We start from the raw sequence: 25,068 nt of genomic DNA on the forward strand, positions 1-25,068 counted from the left end.
AACGTTTTCCACAGCCTCTCACCCTAAACCGAACCATCCAAAACAAATGGCGAAACTTAACCAGGACCAGGACCAATTACATTAATTTATGATGTTATTTGGAAGTTTGAATCCAAAAATTGAGGCTAAAACTTATGGGGACCAGCAAAAGGTAAAGAATAATAATGAAGCAATGTAATATTCATTGTCATGATTTGTCATGGAAGGCATTTACAATGTATATGAGATTTAGAATAAACCTTTATACATTTGTTCATTATTCTCTCTGAGACGGTCGTATTTTGTCATTTTGGATATTATAATGACAATAAAAGCATATTCTATTGTTGTACATATGAATGTGATGATAATAGATTGGTCCACTGACTGAATTGACTCCACAAAGACAATCCAGCGATTCACTTCCTGTCTCGAATGTCCGCATTGAATCACAATTCCTGTTTCCAACGAGGCCGTTTGTTTTCAAGACCTGTGATCGCATGGTAGCCTCTGCAAACGTTCACAATGGCTCACGCAGTTCAGCACACATCATCACTGCCTATGAATAATTATAAACAAATATTTTATTTCAAACATTTTTGGCAAACAATCCTTCCAACAGTGACTCAAAGCTGTGAGTGTACAAGTTCCACCCCGGCGTGGCGGCAAACATCACAACTTCAGATCCCTCTGCCACTTCACCGAAGTAAGAATCACTTGTGGGACGAACACAGTGTGCTTTTTTTTCCTTGTTAAAAAGTAGTGACTATAAATAAGTAGCAAATCACATCAGGCATACAATAATACATATTGAAATGGAAGACGATAAATGCTTAGCAGGTTGTTTGGTATTGCTCAAGGGCGATTCAACAGCGTGCAGGTCATTTCCAAAAGGAATGTAGATCAAAACAGAAGCTGGTGGACTCTACCTGTTGTACCGTCTCACTGACTCGTTGGCAGGATCGCAGTTCTGACTTGCTACGACGACTAGCTGAGACACCAATTTAGGCACTTAAAAAAAAAAAAAAAAAAAACAGAAACCAGAACAGCTACAGTTCAGTGCTTTGTTGCAGCCATGAGAAAAGCTTTGTAAAAATGCTAAAACTCCTCCAGGGGATATGATTTCCAGTACTGAAAAACAGCAGCTATTGCTTTGTTGAGGCCACTGGACAGATCGATTCATCTCAGTTCACTTCAGCAGACGGCAGTAAAAGGACTCGACAGTCACCTCTGAGGCTAAAAAAAGAATCCACTTTCAGGTCGATGTCACTGATCGGGCTGCGAGGGGAAGTAATCGTCTGTCTTGAAAACTTTGGGGACCTCCTGTCGTTGATGCGGTGTTGTCCTTCTGGAGCTGGTCGGTTTCTAGCAGGGACGAGAAACCACAGAGATTCAAGAGTTTAATGGATGACACGAGAACATAGGTGGAATCCCATGTAAAACATGTACAAGCAGCAGGACATCAGAGGGCTCACATTTAGGAAGCCTGGAACACTCATTGTGCGAAGCATCTTCTTGAAAGCACCCGGCAGTGTCCCCAGTTCTCCCTCCGCCTGCGTGAGCTGCTCCTCCATGGCGCTGACGTTAGCTCCCACCATCTTGACAAAGTCCTGCACATGTCATTGCATCACACACCTTAAGCATTACAAACACGGGTGACAGAACACCTCAAGTGTTTGGATGCGCCATTGAACGAAATAGACACTTTTAGTGGATAATTGCTGTGTTTCTTTGAAAACCATAAAACAACATTAAAGCTAAAATGTAGCAGAGGTCGGCATTGTTGACAGCCGCCACGATACAACAACAAAATACTAACACAAGTGTGTTTAACACTCATTCAAATGTGAACTAAATTGTATATATTTTAAATGAAAGTAACAGTAACATAGTAACACTTTAGATAGTGGAACACATATTGACCAGTAACAATCGAAGTACCGTAATTTCTGGACTATAAGCCGCTACTTTTTTCTCGTGGTCTGAACCCTTCGGCTTACGCAATGGCACGGCTAATATATGGACTTTTATAGGCTGAAATCAGATGACATCGGAGGCGAACAAATCGATTAAATCAGAGGATTTACCCTAAGATTTACCCTTAAAGTGGTCAAAATGCGCTGTGTTTGCCTCCATGTCCGCAGCTCAGGCAACAGAGACGATGTCCAAAGAGGTCGGGAATCAAGAAGCAGCAGCTGAGACCGGCTGTGGTGTCGGAACTTCGGGCTCAGAGGCGAAAACAGCGCATTTTGAGGGCTATTACAGCGCTAATGTGAATAAAAGATGTGACTCACCACTGACCTTTCTACGTCACAGAAAGCAGTGCTGCACCAGTTGCTTATAGACCTTATGTATAAACAACGGTACTTGTATTTATTTATTTACTGTACACCCTTGGTAATTATGGTGTTGTTTAGAGTGAACTTTCTGTGACTATTCCAGGGTAAAAGCATCACAGTCCTATCAATACACAACTAAATCATTTAGAATGATGCATTACTGGTGAACATACTGCAAATACACATATGAATCAGTAGTTTATTTAGGATAATAATTGTTAACTAATCTAAAAGTGAGACTAGTAACATATAATCGATTTTGTCCACCTTAAACTTTATTTTTAGATAATAACATTGTTTTCAGTTTTGGCACATTTTACTTTCATTTTACTCACTTTTCAGTCACATCTAAATAATACTTGTTCATACATTATGTATTTGTCACTGATTCATTAACATTATTCATTGAACATGATAGTGAAATTATCGATGCATTCTGTTATAATAATACGACTGGTCTCTGATGGTCATGTGACTTGTAACTCTTATGACAGTTCCTTCACGACCTCATACTGTGTTATAAAACATTAACTCTACCGACAGTGACGCAGATGTTCAGTAACTCACCTCTAACTTATCAATGCGTCTGTATATTTGCCTCATCTCGTTTGACTTGTGCTGGATTTGAGGTAGATTTTCGTTCACTATCTGGGACGTGTCGTTACGAATCTAGAGATAAAAGAAAAAAATAAATATATGTAAAGTATCTTGGAATTGCTCCGGAATTGCTTTCGAGGTTACCATATCCAGCATCCCTGCAAACTCATCTACTCTGGTCAACATTTCCTCCAAACTTTTCTCCAGACACAGGACCTGGAAAGAAGAAAAAAGCTCAGACAGAGACTCGTGGTAATAATTTACATTTAGTGACATCTAGTGGTGGGCTTGGAGGAACCGACAGATGAACTTCTTTGAAGACATTTTTTTTGATATGAAGTACTTTAGTGTTTGTCATTATCCCAAAATGAATCCATTGTCTTTAAATGGAAAATTTGCTCCATGAAGGAAGCTTTCTATAAACGGTGCCAAGACGAGAACATACCCGGTTTTGTCTCTACCAGGAGATTCTAATCATGCATGTTGAGTTAGTGTTTGCTCAGTCAGTCACCAGTTAGTGACGGTGAAACTAAGCATGTGCGCCACTTACTCTTGATGTTGCCTTCATTCCAAAACACATCTAGACCAGTGATATAAAATGAATTTCATTTCATTTCAGACTCAGACTTAAGTCACATGAGTAGGATTTTTGGAGGAGGGGGGGGGACTTTGATCACTGACTCGTGACTTTTATTCTCCTTTAAATGGAGAGGGAGCTCCACACGTGAGTCACATGTTTAGTTTAAAAGCAGAAAGGAGCTTGATGTAATAGCTCACAAGCTTTTTGAGCGGATTCTTCATCCACAAACAGGAAATGAATTTAGCGTGGAAAAGAAATGTATTGAATATGATCTTGTGATTTTAGCAGCAGCACAACAAGTGCTGCTAATGGGGATCAGGAGGAATTACCACTCCGTCTAAATCGGAATGTGGTTTTTGGAGGAAACGGATGACTGGGTCCCAGAAGACGCACTTTAGGGGCAGCAGGATTTTCTCTCTTTTATCCATTAGTCGTCCACCGACGTGGCCGGTGGCAGGCGCGAGCAGGAACAACTACCAAGTGTGAGGTCATTGTTCCTGACATTAACTCGAATGGATGATGTTCTGCAGTGAGCTGACACAAATGGAGCAACACTGCTGACGTCTCCAGCTAAAGAGGGTCATGACCTAAAGAATTGGATGCAAATTTCAAGAGGCTGAAATGGTGTTGTGGTCGAGACTATGACTCAATACAGAACAAAATACTACATTGGTCCCATGACAGCCTTTCAGTTCTTGATTTTTTTGGTTTATTTTGCTGTAAGAAATAAATGTGTGTCTATAAGACAGTTTGGTCTTGGTCTCTCTCGGCTCAGGTCTTGGCAACAACACTCGGCTGAAAGGTGTCTGGAAGTGTGGGGAGCTCCGTCATCTGCCAGAGACTCAGGTTAGACAAACATCTACGATCAATACGTCAAGAGCCATTTCAGTCATTTTGAGGCTTTCAGGCCCCTCAAGCCTTACAGAAAATGGTTCTCTTTAAATGCCTTGCTCGGGTTAGTGGCCAGCAAAACAATGCCTGGCTGTCCATGATGGAGCTGATTCATAACATAAGAAATGATGAGTGCATATGAAGGAAAACATCTTCATCGTATTAGAGGAGCTTATTGATTTATAGAGACCCCGTATTTAACCGACAATACACCAGGCGCATCCTCCACACAATGGTTAGCTTATCCACACGGAGCTCGATCAACTTGCTGAAAAATGATGAAATTCAGGACATTTTGAATGGAGTTTGGTGGTGGTCACTGCTAGCTTCCACAGACGGGACATGGCAACACGTAGCAGCACCAACCTCTTCGTCGGCGGTCGCTCTCACGTAGGAGGAGTAGCTGCGGGCCGTCGTCCTCAGGACCTCATCGTCCAGCTCTGGATCCCGGTGCTCCGCTCTCCCGGACTCCGCCGCCTCGCTAAGGAGACTCGGACTTGGCGAGATCCCGTTGGCTGCTGCTGCTGCTGCGGCAAAGCTGGGACTCTGCGACACGGAGCCGCTGCTCAGAATCTCACTGACCATCGACAGACTGCTGGCGCTCTGAGACACGATGCCGCTGTCCCTGCTGATCTCAGCGCTGGACTCCTCCAAGGGGGACAGCAGACCCACGCGGTCCACCCGATGATGGTCCATGTCTCCAGTCCGGCCGCGAGACGGTCGTGTTTTCTCCTGTCAACTGACTCAATCACGTGATTCGACTCAAAGACGGAGGCCGTCAGGGACAAAACAGAGAGTTGCTAGGAAATTCAGTAGACACGTCTCGTTCGATCTAGTTCTTTTCTGTTATCATTTTTTTATTTTGTTTTTGCTGAAACATTCGTCAACATTTCTCATGATAAAATATTTGTCGACTGGTGATGCGATTTGTGACCTACCGCAATTACAAAAAGGTAACGTTTGAAATAAACAAGTGTCGTTGCATACTAAATTATTTTAGAGAATTATGTTACAACTAAAAGCACTTTCATGGTTAAGATTACTTTTAAATGCAACTCACCCCGGCTTGCAGTTCGGTCTCATGAAGCACATGTGTCGTTCTGTTATTGGCCAGCAGATGGCAGTCAAACTCATTTTAATTTCCATTTGCCTGTTCAGAGCCACGATTTGTTTGCTCACTGACGTCAGCATTTTGATTTTTTCAACTAATATTTTCTTTCGTTAATAACATTATTTTTTAAAAGTTAACTATCCTATGCAACATTCCGAAATAGTCTGTATATTACATTGTATTTCCTCTTAACTGTGTGCTGGGAGGACGGCACTTTCATTTATACTGGACGTCGTGCGTTCAGTATTCATGACAATAAAGGTTGACTCTGACTTTGGGGGTAGTGAGCAGCTTTTATTGATCACAATAAGCATATTTTCCCCACCAAAATTCATATTATTAACATGCCATCCTTTGAATGTTACATTTTTGAGATGAATGACATGATTTGTTTTGTTATTTTTTTATAAGCCATTTAGATTGCATTATAAAGGCTAAGACTTCTTTGGTGTGGTAACAGAATTTTAAAACACATACCTCAGGCCAACTACTCACTTCCATCCACAATATATTTTTTTTACCCAATATTATTTCCCTACTTTTATCAATATAACTCAACACTATTTTTAGCATTTGAAATGTCGACAGCTTTGTTGAGTACAGCCGTGCAGCAGGTGGCAGTGGTGGTAGCATTACAGAACTCACTTGTGGGAGCTTGCACTGCTGCTCCTCACCACAGATGGTGTAGATGTCCCATAATTTCCAAAAGAAGACAATCACATTAACATCCTACAATGCTATTTCAATCTCACCTGGTGGATAAATCTGGATGACACGGCTCAGAATTAAGTCACTTGTGTTCAACCATGTCACCTAGCATTCCCTCTGAATTTTGACATAACCAAACAGCAATTATGCAAACTGTAATACAGAAACTGCCATCGATTGTCTTAACACTTTATAAAGATTTAAACACATTCAGATTAATCTTTGAATTTAATGACTGTTTCATTAATCGAAGTTGGAACAGAATTATGGAGGTCATTTCTCAGTGCAAGAGAAAGTGATACATTTCTTTTACCATTTTAAGGCCCGTCTAGTAATCGATCCTTTCCACTTACCTAAACTTGTTTCCCCCCATAGTAATACTGTTTATATCTGATCACCAAAAACAGAGTTTACAAAGTTTATAATGAACATTTGACACATTTAATGTCCCTAAAGTTTTTTTCCCCCATCGACATTCAACACTGACACAAAGTGAAGAAAGACTTGAATAATTTATTGAAAGGGATACAATGATTTGAAATCTATTTTCAATCATTTTCTACACAGCATTTATTAGAACAGAAGACACATACATGTTCTCATTGATATCAGTGATAGGAAACCCCAAATTGGTCCCAGTAAAAAGATAAAAGTGGTCACTAAAACAGATCATGCTGCTGCTGCCACATTCGAAGGGTCTGATTTTACTTACTTATGAACTTGTCATGTAAAAACAGAAGCCGTTCTTCATGATGGAATAAAAACAGATTTGACATGATGCAGAATTTGACTTTGGATACTGGAAAATGCTGCCCCCAAAGAGCTGGCAAACTCTGACACTCTTTTTGTGGTCACTCGCATCAGCTATGACACTTTATTTTGAGTAGTTCCTAAATTTATACTTCAGAGTTTAACATCACTTTAAAAGCAGCAGGTTTGAGCCCAAAACAAGGTCCGGACCTCAGATTCATACATTAAAATTGAGGCCCGTTTTGTAACTCGTTTCATAATTTGAAATTTCTCCTTGAAACACCTAATAACTTGCTAATGGATTTACTGGACAAATGTCTGTCTTTAAATCTTTAATTTAATATTAAATTAACAGATGACACACAGACCAGATCCAGTGGGTTTAGCTAAAATAGACATTTGTTCGGATGCAAACTTTAAAACATACAAATCTCTCAAATTAAGACTGAAAAGGTACAAAACGTATTTACAAAAAGGTTCGTCCGTGCCTCTTGGCCAGCGTCCCATTGAATCATGATAAAGCAGTTTAAAAACAGTGATAAAAAGATGGATAGTTTGGGGTTTGTCCAGTTGTAAAGTCTGTGAGCAGCGGTGAGGGTGAGTCTGTGTGTGTATTATAGTGTGATGACAGTTCCGTCCTCTTCCACGCCGCCCCTGGGCAGCGCAAAACTGTGGCGTGGGTCTGTTTTGAGGGAGCTGAGGATTTTGTGCAGGCTACCATTGCTGTGACGGAGAGCCGGGTTGCTGCTGTGGTGCGGGGGGTGCAGGTGCTGCTGGAGGCTCAGGTCTCGGTGGAGCTGGTAACTGAGGCTGCTGTGCTGGTGCTGATGGTGGTGGTTGGAGCCTCCGTTGAGACTGTGCTGGGAGTGGAAAGAGGCAGTGGAGACGACCGAAATGGGGCGAGTAGGAGGGCTGGGAGGCTGAGGGGGCGCTGAAGCTGGAGTCTGCGGTTGCAAGCGGGACGAAGTGGATGCCAGGGAAACGTTGGACCGTTGAGACGGCCGCTTCAGACTGCTCTCGATCACGATATCCGTATCCTCGTCGCTTTCCAGATCGTCTTGGTAATTGTGAATCCTGGACGACATTGCCGCTGCGGAGGCCACCGACAGGGTCGGGTAACCAGTTGAGCCACTGCTGTCAGAGGACTGACCGGAGCTGCCAGAGATTCTGCTACTGCGCACCACGTTATTCCGCTGGTTGACCGGCTTGACCGTCACGATCAGATTGTGACTGTTGGCGATCATCATATCAGTGACCTGGTCAAGCGTCTTCCCGGTCACCTCAATGCCATTCACCTCCAGAACCTCGTCGTTGACTGCCAGCAGCCCGGTGCTCTCCGCCAATCCTCCCGGAACCAGCCGGGATATGAAGATACCGGGGACTTTCTCGAGCCCGTGTGGCGTGACCCGCACGCTGGTTCCGTCTCTGATGTAGAAGCCTAGAGGCTTGTCCGAACCGTGGCGGTAGAGTCGGACGCGGCGATGTGACTCGGGAAGGATGTCCACGTCGATGATGGACGAGACGGGTCGGAAGTCCTGCGGCATACCGATGCGGATGTGTGGCCGCTTCCGGTTGATGTCGTTGTTGCGCAGCGCGACCACAGCTTTCTTCTTACGTGTGATGGTGTTGACCCCAAAGTTGGTGTAGTCCACCTCTTCTGGAAAATATGAACAGACAGAACAAATAATGAGTCAACACGTCCAAAAAAGCAGAGCTTCTGACACAAAAAGAGGGTTCAAACTCAATCAAAAGGCATGTCAAACTCAGGGTCACATTAACTCTAACCCAACGGTTGAAGCTCTGATACTAGTACACATCATCGGACCTGGAGGTTGATAGGAAATTTGTACATTGGAGCTCAGACAGATCTGATAACAATGTATAGTTCCATCAGTGGTGCACATACAAAACAAGCAGGAGTAGTCGCACACAAACCAGAACCCGTGTGAGGGAACACTTGCTGACAACAAATGCTGACAGTGCAGAAACATTCCTGTGTTTGCTTGAAGAGGAGACCCTCCCTGCTTAAACCACACACAGTTGTATACTTTCCCAAATGGCATTTCTCTACGAAGAGTAATGAGTTTAGAGAAGAGCTTCACCGACACAAGGGTTAGAGCGTCCAGATAAATAATAATGTTTCCTGACACTTAAAAAGTCGCTATTTGAAGAAACCGAATAAGCTAACATGTTTTATTGTTATGGGTGAAGATATACATTGTTATTGTTAAGGTGAGTTGAGTAGGAAATACATTTCGCGTCAAAAGTAGCACTTGTTGCAGCGACACTAGACTTGGTTTAAGGAATAGAGGTGGCAAAAATAGCATCATAACACAGCGCATCAGCATCCTGCTGGTAGGGTATTAAAGTACACACACAAGGGCATTGATGGGATTTGTATCGTCTGACCATGCGGACTGGAATAACTGAGTGACAGAAAATATAATGCCCATGTAAATCAAATGAATACATTGTAATTTCACATGTAATAAAGCGCCACATGTAACTCAATGTAGATGGCCAAGAACAGTACATGTAAGAGCAATGGAAAAGTGCAGGAGATAACGCCAGTCCCCTCTGGCCGACAGGATATCTGGACACAGCAGTCTTTGCTCGGACAGGAAGTGGCCGTCCCTCGCCGGGAGCTCCGGCTCCACTTCCACAATCAATACTGTGCGTCATACTGGCCTTGCTCCTTTTGGGACACCTGCTTCATGATATTTCGGCTCGGAGTGTGTGCGTCTATATGTGCGTGTGTGTGTGTGCGCGAGAGCAAACTGCAATTTTTGGACCTGGCTTCAAAGTGGAAGAGAACAGAGTGAAACAAACAGGGAGTCTGAGAGCAGAGCCAGCTGGACACTCTTCTCTCCAGCCTCGCAGGGCTATGGATGGCTGCCATTACTGCTGCTGCCTTTTAAATGCTGAGTCAGCTTTAATATCTCACCAGCTCCTCCTTCCATCATGGTCATCAGCAGAATGTTAACCACCTCATGGAGTTCACTGTCGCCATGTCAACTGCAGGAGTGTTGTGGTTTTTATCGCCCGTGTCAGGTCTGTTGAACTCCTACAGATGGTATAGGGTGTTCAGCAGTGATGCATCTCACAAGTATTTCTGGGATTACACAAAAAGCAGCCTTCATTACGACAGCCATGGACTTTATGCAGCTGGCTGTTGCCTCCCTGAGAGACAAGGGTTGCTCTACAGAGCTGAGACTCCTAAAATAGATGAACCAACTAAGTCTGACTGCCACCACAGAAAGAGCACAGAAAGTACGGGTGGACTATGGTCGAACCCAGACCAGATTTTGAGTCAAGGTTTGAATTTTTTCTTCCTGTTGAGAGGTCAAACAAACTTTCCCACAATGGTGCCATATCAAGATCAACTAGAAAAGATTACACAAAAAGCACATTTTGGCTCTCAATTCAAAGCTAAATATGCTTTTAAAGAATAGGCTGAATTGATCTGATAGTGTTGGAACACCACTTTATGTTCTTGCTTGGTAGAAAGCAACTCATTTCAGCAGCAGCAGCAGACACCAGCTGACTTGTCTACAGTAAAGTTAGTAAAGCGTCATCACTTCTTCGCCTGTACTGAACTGTTTACTGATGTTAGCCGGGCCTCGAGCCTGCATTAATGTAGGTTGATTTCTTATTAGCAGTGGCTTTTGCGCTACAGTAGTCAGCGCTAGCCGCATTTACCCAGCTAACATAAAAAAATACAATCCCTCGACTCCTGAAGCTTCAACTTTAAACAGAGCTGGGGCAGAGTTCATCGCTCAAGTTCCCAGGGGTAATGTTTGCTTATTAATTTAGCAGTTATTACTACAGTGAAAACATTATTGTCAAGTGTTTTTAAACGTTCAATTCTTAAAACAAATAAAGAAGTTGTTTTATATTAACAATTTTGTCATTTAACGTAGTTAATCTTCATTATTCTTCTCACAAACGTGTTAAAATCACCTTATACAAGCATTCTTATCCCCCTAAACAGCCCTGGATTATTCACTTTAGCTTCTAGGTAAATCACGATCCCTCCCACTGAGCTGATACACAACGGTTGTTTTTAAAATCTAGCTTGAGAACCCGGTGGTCTGCAGCCCTACTTTGCAAACCAAAGCCCAACGCACAGTTTGAAAGGTACGATGGAAGCATTTTCCAGAACTGATCAAATCTAATCTCCTGGAGTCAAACAAGGATGAAATATCATGAGTCCCAGCTTTCTCATCCGACAACTCAGCGAGCTAGATTCCAGTCGATCACACAAAGGTTATCTTAACAGATCCTGACAAAGCTAATCCTGCGCCGTGCATCATGGGTAAGCCCAAGTGAACCCGCTGATCAAAGACTGTCGGGTCACTGCCAGAAACCTGGTCGACTGGGCAGCGACAACAACTGAAGCCTGTTAAAAAGAGAGCAGTTTCTCCAAATTTTCCATCGTTCAGTGTCATTTAAAGATCAAGTTCTGGAATAAAGGCTGAATAGAAAATGAGTACACAGTGTACAAGCCGATACTTTAATATAATACTCAGTTATTTAACTAGAACCCTGCTTCCAAGCAAAAAGCTGACATGGTTGGAAAAAGCATTATGCCCTCGCAAACATAGTTCGGTGGTGAAGAATGTCAAAAGGGAGCTGCTGCTTATGAGAGAAAGAAAATGAGTCAAAAACCGCAACATCATCCCTGAGTATTTCTCCAGCATATTTGCAATGAAGACAAAAAAAGGCATGTAACGAAGCAGCGATGTCGGCTCGGCGTCGACACCACGCAGAGTGTCAGCGGTAAAAGGTCAAAGGTGAACAGACAGCTTCTCAGTGTGTGTGTCCGTGATGCTGGAGGAATGTGAGGATAAATAGCTGGATCTCTGAGCAGGTTGTAGCTCTGGTTAACATCCCCAGACGTGAAGCTCGGTTTGACCTAGAGGCTAATTTACACATGTCAGGACCTTGTCAAGATAACAAGCTGCTTCACAGCCATTTTTTCACTCGCAAAGAACATGGAGGGAGATAACTATTTCAGTGTAGTCTGCAGCAGAAAGTTCTGATACAATTGTATGACAAGCAAAACCTGTCTGTAGCTTTTTAAATGTTAAGGGATCCACCTGCACGGTGAAACAAGTTGATCACGGGCAGAAATTGGAATGAATAACTAACTAAAACTGAAGAGAATTCTCTTAATAATATGAATTCAACCTAAAAATTAAAACAATTCAGGTTACACACATTCCTAAAAGAGCCAAAGAAGCACTGCACTTTTTTAGATTGCCCAGTGAATCCAGCTTCATTACACTGAACACACAGAAATGCATGAAGAATGAGGCAAAAACAAAGCATTATTTCACGTTAACATATCACAACCAACATTATTCTGCAATGCAGCTGAGTGCAGGCACACTATGATTGACAGTGAAAATTAAACAAAACAGATCCAAGCAGAGAACTGCTCCCTGGCTATTGTGTGGTTCTCACTTGCCTGTGAATGCCACACGCTGCTCTTATGCTTACACAGCAAAGAGAACAACCAAATAGCTTTGTAGCACTGAAGCCTCCCTCTAGTGAACACAAAACTGTGAAATAAACTAGTAGCTTTTAGGTTCCACTTCTGTTCAGCAACACCTTACGATAAACTTTAGAGCTGAACTGGCAAGGTCAAAACAGACCACCTACAAGCCTATGGGTTTGCTGCTCCAGGAATGAAGGGGTAAAACAGCTATGTGTGAGTGAGCACTGACGTAAAAAAGTCAACATTGCGTAACAGAACTCGGTGGAATGTTTGGAGTTCCCTATAGCAGGACCGGGCTCATCCAGTTCGGGTCGGTGATGTGTGCAGAGGTGTTGGCGGTCCACTCCATGTGTGGAACAACACACGTGAAGTGGAACTGAACATGTCCGTGACACGTGTCTTTTGGTACTGAAGCACCAATGATTGGGAATCTTAGTTCCTCACAGCCGTTTGTGGTGAGACTCATATTATGATCCTGAGCTCTGATTGGACCCTGCCTCCACTGTCCGCTGTATTAATGACCTGCTGTAAAAGCAGTGCAGCGGCCACAAGGCCAAAATCCTACTGGAATTGTATCCACTTAGTTACAACTCAAGAGTCACATTGTTCAGACCCCATTAGCAGACTTCTAAGAGCTACGATGTCGGTGCTGCCCCGAGGGATTCGCCCCCCCTTTTCAACCTCAGACAGGAGTTCAGAAGACAACTTTTTGTGTTTTACAGTGTACAGAGTAGATCGCTTTTAAATTCATGTTGCAAGAGATTAGTAAACCATTTACATGGCCTTTGAAACAATGTCCAATGCATGGTTTACTTCCATAACAACTCAGTCTAAAAAACAATCATAGTGACAACTCTTAGAGCTTCAGTTGTTGCAGTGCATTGTGGAACTTGAGTGTTTTAATGCTTTTTTTATAGGTTAGAAATGATAGACAATGTTAAATTAGATTTTTTTTCAATTTGAAGTGACAAGGAGTGAATCGTTCTGAAAGATAATAAACTGACTATAGCAGCATAAAGGGCCGCTAGGCTAATATTTCGTTCCCACTTTGCGAAGCTTCACTTGAGGTTCTGCTCTTTTTGTCGATTTTTGAATCCAGTGTGACAGTGCAACCTTGTACTCGATCCTCACCAACATGTTGGTTCGGTCAGCTATGCTAACGTAGCATAACACACACAACTAACACCTTATTTAGTGGTTCCACACCAAAGGGTGGAAGGAAAGGGACAGAAAAAATATGTTCGCAAGAGCCCTGGTCATAAATTATTTAAATCTGATTTGAATACAGTTTATCAGGAGTAGCTTATATTATAAAAAATTGTTTTGTTCAAGCAGTGCAAGCAAGTTTGCATTGGTATCATAAACATCATGGATAAACAAGTCAAACTGCTGACACTGGTGTATGATGTAGCGCCAATATTAAGATGCCCAAGTCTGACCTCAAAGTGAAAAACCAACAAGGTTAGCCTTTGTGTTGCTCGGTTAGCAACAGTGTCATAGTTACAGTTTTGCACACACTGTGACCTCGAGCATTCTCAAGTCTGTGGAGTCTCCAGCTACAGTCCGTCACATTCCTACACCCCAATAGCCCCCACCCTGGTCTTCAGTTGAGCGTGACACAGTGCTTAGTGACAGAGGAGACCATTACCACTGAAGAGGGGGGAGAGATGAACTACATTGGGCGAGTTGAGAATAGTGGTAGCATGAGGTCACAGGATGCGGCGGCAGTGGGCTTCATTCCTGGGCCCCAAAGAGCCGACACACACACACAAGCAGGGACGACACATCGCTCAACCACCGGCCAAAATGGCATAATCTGATTTAGCAAGCAGAGAGAGGAAGGACCAAAATCACTCCAGAGAACTTTTGCACACTAAAATGGGTAATTTGATGCAATTCAGGACTGTGACCACAGAGAGGCGGAGGAGCCGCTGGGTGGTACCACAGCACTGGGATGGAAGGGTAAAAAATAAATACACTTAAAAAAGGTGATTTCATTGGACTAATCACATAACTCAGAACATTGCTCGTGGGCTCACTGCCTGGAGACTACGTGCTGGCACTGAACTAATGTGAGGCGAAATGTAAAACACACGCGAAACTGAAAGACTCTCAACCCTCTGTGAGAAACAATCAATTTGCTGTGACCAATACTGTTTTTTGGACATCCCCATCTTCCACAGTCCAGACAGCGGGGAACTCCATCTGACTGTTCAGAGACAGACGGCTGCCAAAAACATTTAACTAAAAAAAAATCCACACTGAATAAAGGGTGGGTTCTTTTTTTTAAACAGGCACACATATTTCACATTCTTTCAGGGCTGGTTTAGGCAGAGTCTGGATGGAACACTCGAGAGATTACTACGAACACTGGTGCATATTATCATTGGTCTGTTAATGGAAATTGATTTGAATAAGAATGTTATATGGCGACTCAGAGAGTTGAGGTGAGTGGGACAAGAAACACCAGTCAAGACCAACACCTAATCCCCCCAGCTAGGTCATAATGTAAAGCCAGTCTTGCAGCCGCTGAAGCATATTTAAGCTGCACAGGAGAAAGCTCTGGCTTCTTGGGCTTGGTACCTGCAGGCCAGATGGTCGTGAAACTTTTGTGTAGCTTAAATCAACAACACGTGTCTTCGGCAGAAAGGCGGCTGGATTAAAACCAGAGGCAACGTTGGGTTCTAGTCATCCAAGGAAAGGGAAAGTGGCGCAGTAAGATCCATTAAAACCCTCAGATGGATGTTGTGCTGATTGAAAAGTTGTGATAATAACTGACAGGTGTCCTCCTCTTTGATGTCGGGCCGACCCCGCCCACTTCAGCTGAGCACAACATGTTCATGTAAGTGAAATAAGTGTGTGGTCAGATGCGTGCGTGCGCATTTTATGGGGGTGTGGAATACCTGCTGTGAATATCAAGCCCGTCACTCCCCTCCCCTCCTGCCCCAGCACATGGGCCAAACCAGAACCAAGCAGACAGGGCAGCTCCAGTTAAGTCGTCCCAGATGTGCAGCACTGCCTCTGTAGGCAGGAGGGAGTGAAGCGAGTGCAGCGAGTTAGGTGGGGCAGCAGATGGAAGGGAGGTTCTTACTCCGTTCCTCATAACTACACACACACAGAGTTTTAGCTATAGCTTCAGAGGGGGGGGAGAAAATAACTGACAAACAATGTTAAGATTTCAGAGACTTTTAGGTGATACATTTCCTAAATTAACTTTGTGAGTCAAAAAATTCTGATTGAGTCAGTTCAGAGGACATGAACTGAACACACTTTACGTAGACACTCAAAGCCCTTGCAAACCACATAACTGATGCTAGATTTGGCCCCGGGGCCATCCTGTACACCATCAAGCCAATTCTGCATGCATTATATTGCGGCCATGTTTGTAAAACTATTTTCCATGATCATTGTAGTTTCAAGCTCATCTTAAAAAGCAACAGCTTGTCACAACGCCAATTTTACTGCTTGCCCACCAAAACAAAACAGTTGAATTGGATACTTTCACAGTACCAGCAGTCCTGTGGACAGAATGTACCAAACCCGACGCACGGTGAGCAAGAGTGTACTGTGCTGGTTTTCCTGGACTTCCACAAATATATCCGTTTCTTCCCTGATGCCCCCACAAAAGTCAAAACATCCGGATACATTGTCTGTCACCAGACATTGTACAATAGTGACGTAAAAAGACAGACAGTCTTCAGCACTATTGTTTTTATCCTCCGTCTTTGTCCTCTTTAACCTCACTGGGAGTCAGCCACTCTGTAAACTATTATGGTCTTGCAGCGACAGACAACAAGCAGACGAGGAGATTATGGTCTCTGGCAAACCTGAGCATAAACACAGTGGGCCAAGAAATGCCGGAGGATGAGAGACTCAAGCAGACAGATAAGGAAATGAGACAATAAGGGAAGCAGACAAGATGAAGATGTGAAAATAAAGAATCATCCTTCTGCTAACAGGTAAAAATGAGGCGTAATCTGTTGTGAGTCCAGGAGCTTCCGTTTCAGTCAACCTCAACAAAATTGCAGGTTCATCAGACAGTAAGACCTTATCAGGACAAGTTGAGCCATCGGTGACGATTCAAGAGACCTGGTTTGAAGGAGAATAAGTCCATTCCTGTGGCAGTGCAGTTGTGTCCTGGACTTGTATTAATGTGCATATTTTGAATTGTGAATGACCATAAAAATATGTTTTTATTTCTGTTTATTTCTTCTCCTGAAGTAGGTTGATGTTAATATATGACCACTGAAATAGAATTTAGAAATGCTATCAAGGACCACCAAAACAATATGAGGGCCTCAAATTTGGGAAAATACAATTCAGCCATCAAAGTTTGAAGTCAACCAATTAAAAAATATCTTACAGTATATCACCAGGTTCAAGCATTCACTTCCACCACCATTTAAAAAGTGAACAGAGATCAAAACACTGGGCCCAGAAATCTGACCCAACACCCTCATGAACCCCAGGGGTCAGTGGAACCCCCCTCCCACCCCTTCCTGGCCTCCAGGTGAGGGCCCCCTTTTCTCCATGGCGAGTGCGTAAATCCTTGGCAAGCTCAGACAGGTCTCCCCCTCATCCTCTCCAACACCTGAAACATCAACAGCCGCTTTCACAACCACACAGGGTAGCAGAACATTTCCTGTATGCGTGGTGACACACACACACAAGGTTCTTTTCCTGCTCCACTGGCTCCATTCGTGGCTGACTTCATCTCCTCTATCTGTCCTGAACACCGAGTCGAAATCTATCTGTGGGAGTATTACCACTGTCTATTGTTTGGACGAGTCTCTGGGACACAATTCATATCAGGACAAGAGTCAGGGCCCATTATTCCCCTCCTCCATTCCTTCCATTTCCTTCCTCTCCCAGTCTGAAATGCTGAGTTGGGCTGATTCAACCACCAACTTGTGGGCCACATGTTTGAGAAGAGGGGGAGTGGGTGGTGGGAAAGGGGGCAATGTCTTCTCACGGTGAGTCTGTCTATTCCTGTGAGTCAGCTTCTCGAAGAAAGAGGATCATCCCAAGGTCTGAGGCCTCAGGGATGATCACATAACAAGGAACATTTAAAAAAAGGGTACACCCTGAGTATGTCATACACTCACCAATTTCCTTTAAAATTCCATTTGATTTATTTTTTAAAACAAAGTGTGCTTCAGTCAAGTCGCAGGTGCCAAACAGTAATTCTGGAAGAAGTGGTTTTACCAAACAAAAAGATGAAAGAACGAGATCCATGACTTCAAAACCAAACAAGTGTCACTCTGATCTGCTGGTCATTCGTTGGTGTTGACGTTTGAGCCACCGTCTGTCAGGCTCATCACCGGCTCTGGTGATTTATGACGGCCAATCCTAAAGGTCCCCTCACTCAAGTCAGGCCAATCACAGCGCTCCAGAGCCGATAATGGCTAAACAATTGCCAGACGGGTGAGGGGCGTGACAGCCTCCTTTGTTTTTACCCCATGACCTACATAGGGATCTGCTTTTGGCCATATCAACTTTATGGTTATGTAATGCCATCAATTATCAAGTCGACAGCAATATTTCTATCGCAGAATCATTTTAGATTTTCCACAAATTTCGCAGTCCAACAGAGGAGAGAACAGCTCCCTTTATCAACAAAAAAACTCAGGTGTACAGAAAATAAATAATTGTATTAAACACATGTCACAAAGGTATCTATGCATTAAATATTAATTTAGAAAATATCAAGGCAATAGCACACAATTGAGTATATATTTCAGCAAAAATCTCCCAATCAAGTATTACAGTGAAGATGGCAACCTGAAAGGTACAGCGCTGCAGGAAAAAATCCTAGCATAAAGGCACCATCAGATTTAGCAAGTCCCAGAGATGTCTGCAACATAACAACAGCAAAATGTTTAGGAACAGGCTGAGGGTTAAAAGACTGAAGTTCTGCACCAGCTGTCATCCACTCATGGAATCAATATTTGCTCCCTCTCTGTTCACGGTGAACCAAAGAGTGAGCAAGAGCAAGCCAAAGACGTTCCTCAGTGAGGAACCTGTTTAGTAACATTACTACCACATACAATCCTCATTCTAGTCATTCATTAATAACTCAAGATTTTTATTGAAATACCGATGACTGCCAGTAAGCAAATGTGCTCTAGGCTGTCTGACAAGGACATCAATAGTTCATCTACTCTCCATACATATTTAAATGGAGACGCCAAATAAAAAGTCATGATGGACAATGGTGGGAAATGCCTGAAAGAAGACTCCTTGTCTAGAGTATAAACAGGAGCTAAAATAGATGTTGAACACCAAGAGAACCACGTGGTCACTGGGTTGGATGCCAAAGATTTTTGCTGTGGTGAGCCTTCTAGCCCCTCCTATGTAATTATGGCATCCAAATATATCGCTTCGCAAAAGCATGGCAAAGTTAGACATTTTCGCTTCTCACGATCTGCAACTTTCCAAGAGAAATTGATGGTAATTATACACAAGATCTAGAAATGCATTTAGAAAAAAATGAAGTTAAAATCGTAGCGATATCTGACCGTATTAAAACAGAATTATTTAACTCCAGCGAAAACCCAGACAGTTTGTTCTGACAAGATCCAGCCAAATGTTCATTTCCTCAGTAATCCTTCGGGTCTGTTTGTTCACAACAGTAGAATTGGTGCGAGCTCCACACACAGGAGAGCAAGTCTGGCCTTGTCCTTCAGCAGGGCTGTAATTAAGAAGGAACACAAACCAGCAACTCCTCCCTCAGAAAGCCACTAACATCCACCCAGCATCCACATGCACGGCTCGCCACGAACCCTACAGCTCCATCCATTCCTTCCTTATGCTTTCTAAACTAGATTTAAGTCGGGGAAGAAGAAAGCACTTGTGAAGCTCTCAGTCATTTGTCGAGCTTAGAGCCATCGATTATTGAGCTTTGGGCTACACTCTTATATACGGAGAAACTTAAGAACACCTGCTTTAAATTTTGCTTTACAACAAAGAAGCCTTACAAAAGTATTTGATACATGTTCCAAAGAGGAAAAAAAACACATACAGATGGAGATTTAAACCACAAATTAGGTTTCTCATTTAATCCTGCAAAGAAAATCTGTTTTTGATACATCTACAATGGGACTCTAAGTGCTTCACGTGCATTGATGGGGCTCAGCACAGTCTCAGTATTTCAGCTTTGGATTTTACCTAAACATTACAGATTGCTTTAGTGCTGGAATGTCCATATAAGCGCAACAAAAAAATTGAAACACCTCATCTTTAAAGCAACAAACGAAACCCTGTTTTTTACTTTGAAGCTGCACGCTGTGAAGGAGTGGCTGTGGTAGCGTAGGAAGTTGTTTGTTTGTCCCAGAAGGACCAGCTATAGTCCTCATGTCGCACAAGACTTCCAGCACTCTGCTACGTTGACCTAATTTTACATCTCGATAAACCAAACATTCAGGGGACAGCACAAAGAATGAATGCGCAGGCGAGAAGTTTCAAAATGATGTGCCAGACTATAGTAGCCAAAGCAATTTTTTATTTAACAAATAAACCGATCAGTAGGAAGAATGTTGTGGTTGCAGACAACCCATTCTGTCCCACAGTGTCTGGAAATTTCATTGTAGGGGAGCAGCGGGGGGACAGAGTTCAAAGCCTGGTCGTAAACTAAAATGAAAGCAGGGACTTAGGAAACACAAACAGTAATACAAGTTCACCAAAACACAACAGACCATGCAAGTTTAATTAAAGCAAAGGAGCTCCTTTCACAGAGTTAACGAACATGGGAGGAGGGTGAATGCGAGCGAATCCTTTGATTTACGGGACATGTGCGGGTCAAAGAGAGCCGACAAGTGCACCCAATGTTTTGTTTGCTAATTTAGAGCTTTTAACTGCTCTAGTGAGTCACAGACTGCTTTGAGGATACAGTTAAGTAGCAGACAAGAGGTCCAACACGCTCAGTGCACAAACGGGACGATGCATAAAAGTTGACAAAGAAAGTGACAAGTGCAGTGACAAAAAGTATAACACATATCTGCACAGAAACATCACAGATGCTGTTACTTTTCAACTCGATAAACAACTCACTCCCAGGCAGCAGTTGTTTGGGTCACATAGTGTGTCAGAAATTACTACTACCACTACTTATCTCCGTGGTAACTGATTCACACGTATATTGTTTGAGATCCTGCTGTGAGAATCAACCTAATTCTTTCCATTTTTCACTGCTCTATGGCTATCTGGAGGGAATTCTTGTTAGAGTGTGTTAATATCGCAATATACTGTATACCGCAGTGAACAATAAAATCGTGATTTCAGCTTTTTTTTCAACATCGTGTATTTTCTGCCATTGTATTTAGATACACAACCATGTTAGCAAACACCATCATGTTGACAGTAGGTGTAAAATTACGTGCGGAGCTAAAAGTCACAGGTCAAGAGGTATAGGTTCTGGTTCTGACCTGCAACTGTACATGAATACTTAGTCTGTTAAAAGTGAGAGTAACACAAATGTGGTCACAAACAAAGGAGTGAGCACATGACTTGTGAGTAAAGATGTTTGAAGTGTAGTTGTAATGGCCCCTCTACATTGGGTAATAGCTTACTACTCATTACTACTGATTCATTAACAGTAGAAGGACCATAGAGGAGTTTCTCTTGTGCGCACATAGACCAGCAGAGACGTATGTCAACTTAAAGAAATATCAAAGTTTAATTCTGCCACTTATTGTAGTGCATATTCGTCTTCATGTCATAGACATCTTTCAGGAAGGACTACAAAGCTTGTTTACACAACCATCAATTTACAACTGAGTGCAAGTAAGTTCATGTCCAGTTAGGCCAACAGTGCTGCAGGTCTTAAGCACTAACCAAGAGTTGGCACTTCAACAAAGAAGAATGCAAACTCTGACTTTTACTCTGGCATTAAGTAATCAAGTATCAAGATACTTCAAAAAACAGAAAAAAACTGATGTGGACGGAAGGGAATTTGACAGGTTAAGGTTGTGCTTCTAGCAGAGGGTCTCTCATGTTATGAAGATGTGAAGTGTTTACTGATGGAGAACAAACCAGGTATTTATACTACATTTGGCTTCCAAGACGTGAAAGACAATATTGCAAAACAGATTAATATTTCCTGTTGATGGAGTGCCAGTACATTTTGTTTCGACTGTCTGATTTAAGATTTTGAGTTTGCACCCCTAAGCAATGGGGAAAAAAAATGCCTGTGAATTTTCACTGAGTAGTGCACACACCAGCCAAGAGACCACCTCATTTAGTTAAGGAAACTATCAAGTACATACTAGACTTCCATTTCGAAACCTGTCCTACTCAATTGGCCCCACTTAGAAAGTACAGTGGCAGAAAGACTGGTTGAAAGATGTGTGTTTGCCCTTGAGTACTGGTACGGTGCTTCCTATAACAGTTGACAAGATTTAGAGCATCATCCTTGCTGTTCAGCAGCAGTTGGGACACAAAGCAAAGCCATTTCACATCAGACATGCCTGCTGTTGTTCTGTCTCTCTCCTGGCAGGCAACATGCATCTTTATCACGCTTCAACTAGGGATACCATTGTCCGAAGACATCCATAGTAAATGCCACACACCGGGTTTATTGCCAGGCCCACACACAAGACCTAAAAAGGGTTTTACAGAGAAGGCACTTTTCCCTGTAGAGGTGGGATTTATTTGGCACATGGTTGCAGGCTCACACAGCAAGTGGGAAATTTCCGACAGTGACTATGCCTCAACAATTACTTGGGTAGGATGAGACATTTTTTTAAAAGGCAGCGAACACTCCCATACCACTAGCCCTGAATGTGACCCAGATGTGTCATCAAGTTGTCTCCAAAGCACCATAAAAAGCCTTCAAAAGAATGCTTTTGTCTTCTAAGATACACTGTACTTAAGACTTACATGTTCTTTCATATTTACTTGGGAAACCAAACTCATTTTCTTTGGCTCTAAATACACAACGACCACGGCCAAGGAAGCCACAGGATGAAGGTGAACTAAACCTGACCGCTTCTTGCTACTTAACTTTTCTTTTTCCTCACTGCCGGTCTGTCTAGTTGCTGTCAAGAAGACTCCCCAATGTCTGCAGTGGTTTTCTCGCTCTGTGTCCGTAACTAAGAGACATACATGCGTACTATGAAGAAAAGAACATATTCATCAAGTCAAAACAGTGAGTGAGCAAGAAACGCTGAACTTGCTGTCTTGGATGTGAAATATAGTTTTAAGCGGAAACTTCGAGTTTTATTGTGGAGGATTTTATGACTTTCAAAACACTTGTACACATCTGAACTCTATTTTTAGTCAAGTGTTACAGAACTCCGATGAGAACGCAGTAACAAAGTCATTTAATGGTAATGTTCCAAGTGAAACCGGTTCTCAATGGACAACTTCGAGCCAACTAATACTTCTCTGTTACAGGTTGTAGCGAGAAGCCCAACAAAGTGGCTTCATTTGCAGTGTGAAATACATACAGATGATCTCAACAGGCCTCATCAGGCTTCAGTTTTCCCTCTTTGTTGAATGTGCTGTGTCAGTTTCTGAAAGAACAGTCACAATAAAACAAGGACGTGCAATTATTCAGTGGTTTTGCATGATTGAAAAAGACTGGCTGGTATGAGGAAGAAATGCCTTGAACTCTACCGCAGCATTTAATGCGCAAATTCATGATCAGAAGCCGGAAACTGCCCGGCAAAGGCGGCGGCAGCTGTGATGAGAACATTCAGATTCATCAACACCAATCAGAGGATTTATTTTAATCCAGGGGGCTGCATATAAATCAGATTATTTTGGTCTGTGGTCTGTCGTTCCACTGTGTGTGTGTGTGTGTGTGTGTGTGTGTGTGAGTACTGAATTCGGGTGGGGTCAAAGCTTTAACCTGCAGCTACCATGACTGAGCACTGGCATGTTGACACATGTGACAGGGAACATGTTAATTTAGAGTGCACCGAGTGCAAACACACACAGTCATGCTCACGTTCTGAAAATCATGGACAGAAACCTCAGGAAGAAGGTCTGAATCTTGCACAAATCCAAGACATATATTGGTAAAGCCCCAGCAACTGAGCTCAGCATGAGCAGTTGTAACATTTTTCTCCCTTTGTGTTTGTGCTTCAGTGACAGATCTTGCATCTAGATCCGCTAATGTTGACATCTGGCTGTCTGGTTTTCACAGGTGTGGGGCGCAAGAGTATTGCCAACGTCAGTACTCAGCGTGTGAGATATTAATCCAGATGGTGCCTTGGCCCGTCTTCTGCTTCGTATTATCCAAACTTTCAGCCTCTTGTCTTTGCTGAAGGTTTAGTCTGAAGGCAGACCACAGCAGTGTCCCTACCATCCCCTGTTGTTACTGAGCTTGCAGAGCAGCTGAGTGTTTGACTTGGATTACGTTGTTGTGTATTGGCTATCAGTGCCAGTACATAGCCTCGCATGAACCCTGCCTTACTATGACCACCACATTCCTACTGTCATTACTGGATGGTAGGAATTTGTTTTGACTAAACTGCAGATATGTAGTCGTGTCAGAGAGGAGTGTCAGGCAGGAGCCTATCCCAGCTACACGGGGTGAGAGGCGAGGAACACCTCGATATTGATACTTCAGCGCTAAATGTTCAGAATGAATGACACAGTACATTTTTAGCAGCACCATCTCACAAATTAAAAGTCAATATAGCTTTTTTTCGCGATGATGCTTTGATCGATTATGTACCGATCACAAACAGCCCATAGCCATAAAAAGTATGTGATTGGTAGAGCTGTGTATTTTCAGGTATCTTGTAATACGATAACTGTCCCGATACAGGAGTGATGATAAGATGCATAGCAATACTGTTTCAACAATATATTGTAATTAGAGTCATTTTAGCACTTTAGCCGCCTTCAGCCGAAAATAAAATCAGATAACACAGTACAATATGACAACAAACTTTCAGTTAAATTTTGCTCCCCTTAATCGCCAAAATAAATCCAGTGTACAAAAAGAAAATGTTAGTAATAATCATGTCAAAAATGCAGCACCCTATTCAAGTATCTATGTATTTAATGCTGATGTAGCCGGTACAATATCACACAATTAATTATGACGATATTTGAGAGTATCAATATTTCCTTACGATTTTCTTACTGATCACAAAAACCGATCACCTATTGCTTCTGGTGTCTATAGAAGCCCACATTACTGGGTGGTGCCCCTCCACTGCCACACACAAACATGGCAGTTATGGGGAACCAACTTTTATACAGTCTGTGATATAAAGTTTAAATGCTGCAGCACATACTCGGTACTTGGTGATGTCCCTCTTCAATTTTAAGAGTTAATACTCCCACCAATACCAATTCAGTACCGGTCCGAAACTTTTTCAACATATGCTCCCTTGAAAAATAAAAACAACTGCTTCTGCACTCATAAACTGAACCATAACTTCTAAAACAAATACAGTTTTAAATAAACAACAGCAGAAATGAAACAATGATCCATTTTATTCCTGTTACTGAACATTACTGTGATAAGTGAATTCAATTTCATCTGTCTTCAGAAGAGCCGCCAAAGTATCACAGGGATGCGCTATGACCTCGCCACTCCCCACAACCAGACAACAAGCCCCCTGCCACATTTAGGGTTAGTTCTCACAGAGTCTCCTTT

The 25,068-nt window shown here is 42.7% G+C and overlaps 2 protein-coding genes across 3 annotated transcripts in view; both read right to left on the minus strand.

The window, feature by feature from the left end:
- Positions 1–585: 585 nt before the first annotated feature.
- Positions 586–5,149, minus strand: bloc1s4 (biogenesis of lysosomal organelles complex-1, subunit 4, cappuccino). Its single transcript, XM_053862695.1, has 5 exons — positions 4,753–5,149; positions 3,060–3,131; positions 2,886–2,987; positions 1,455–1,589; positions 586–1,344 (listed from the first exon to the last, which is right to left on the minus strand). The coding sequence occupies exons 1-5, from the start codon at positions 5,080–5,082 to the stop codon at positions 1,246–1,248; spliced, it is 738 nt and encodes a 245-aa protein (XP_053718670.1). The 5' UTR covers positions 5,083–5,149; the 3' UTR covers positions 586–1,245.
- Positions 5,150–6,714: 1,565 nt separating this feature from the next.
- Positions 6,715–25,068, minus strand: part of pard6gb (par-6 family cell polarity regulator gamma b) — a 29,205-nt gene continuing 10,851 nt past the window's right edge. The window contains exon 3 of one of the 2 annotated variants that reach the window (XM_053862402.1): positions 6,715–8,609. In XM_053862402.1, the coding sequence (XP_053718377.1) occupies positions 7,570–8,609 (1,040 nt within the window). In that variant the 3' untranslated portion in view covers positions 6,715–7,569. Of the gene's footprint in view, positions 8,613–25,068 lie in introns of both variants that reach the window. The other variant, XM_053862401.1, reaches the window with a different exon arrangement.

This window comes from Synchiropus splendidus, chromosome 4 (assembly GCF_027744825.2).
Source record: "Synchiropus splendidus isolate RoL2022-P1 chromosome 4, RoL_Sspl_1.0, whole genome shotgun sequence".
Lineage (NCBI taxonomy): Eukaryota > Metazoa > Chordata > Actinopteri > Syngnathiformes > Callionymidae > Synchiropus > Synchiropus splendidus.

What these genes read in the sequence shown, in the direction of transcription:
- bloc1s4 (XM_053862695.1), bottom strand. Translation starts at nt 5,082, where the DNA reads ATGGACCATCATCGGGTGGACCGCGTGGGTCTGCTGTCCCCCTTGGAG. An exon ending in GAGCGACCGCCGACGAAGAG is followed by an intron (nt 3,132 to 4,752) that starts GTTGGTGCTGCT and finishes TCTTCTTTCCAG; the next exon opens with GTCCTGTGTCTGGAGAAAAG. An exon ending in GTGTTCCAGGCTTCCTAAAT is followed by an intron (nt 1,345 to 1,454) that starts GTGAGCCCTCTG and finishes CGTCCCTGCTAG; the next exon opens with AAACCGACCAGCTCCAGAAG.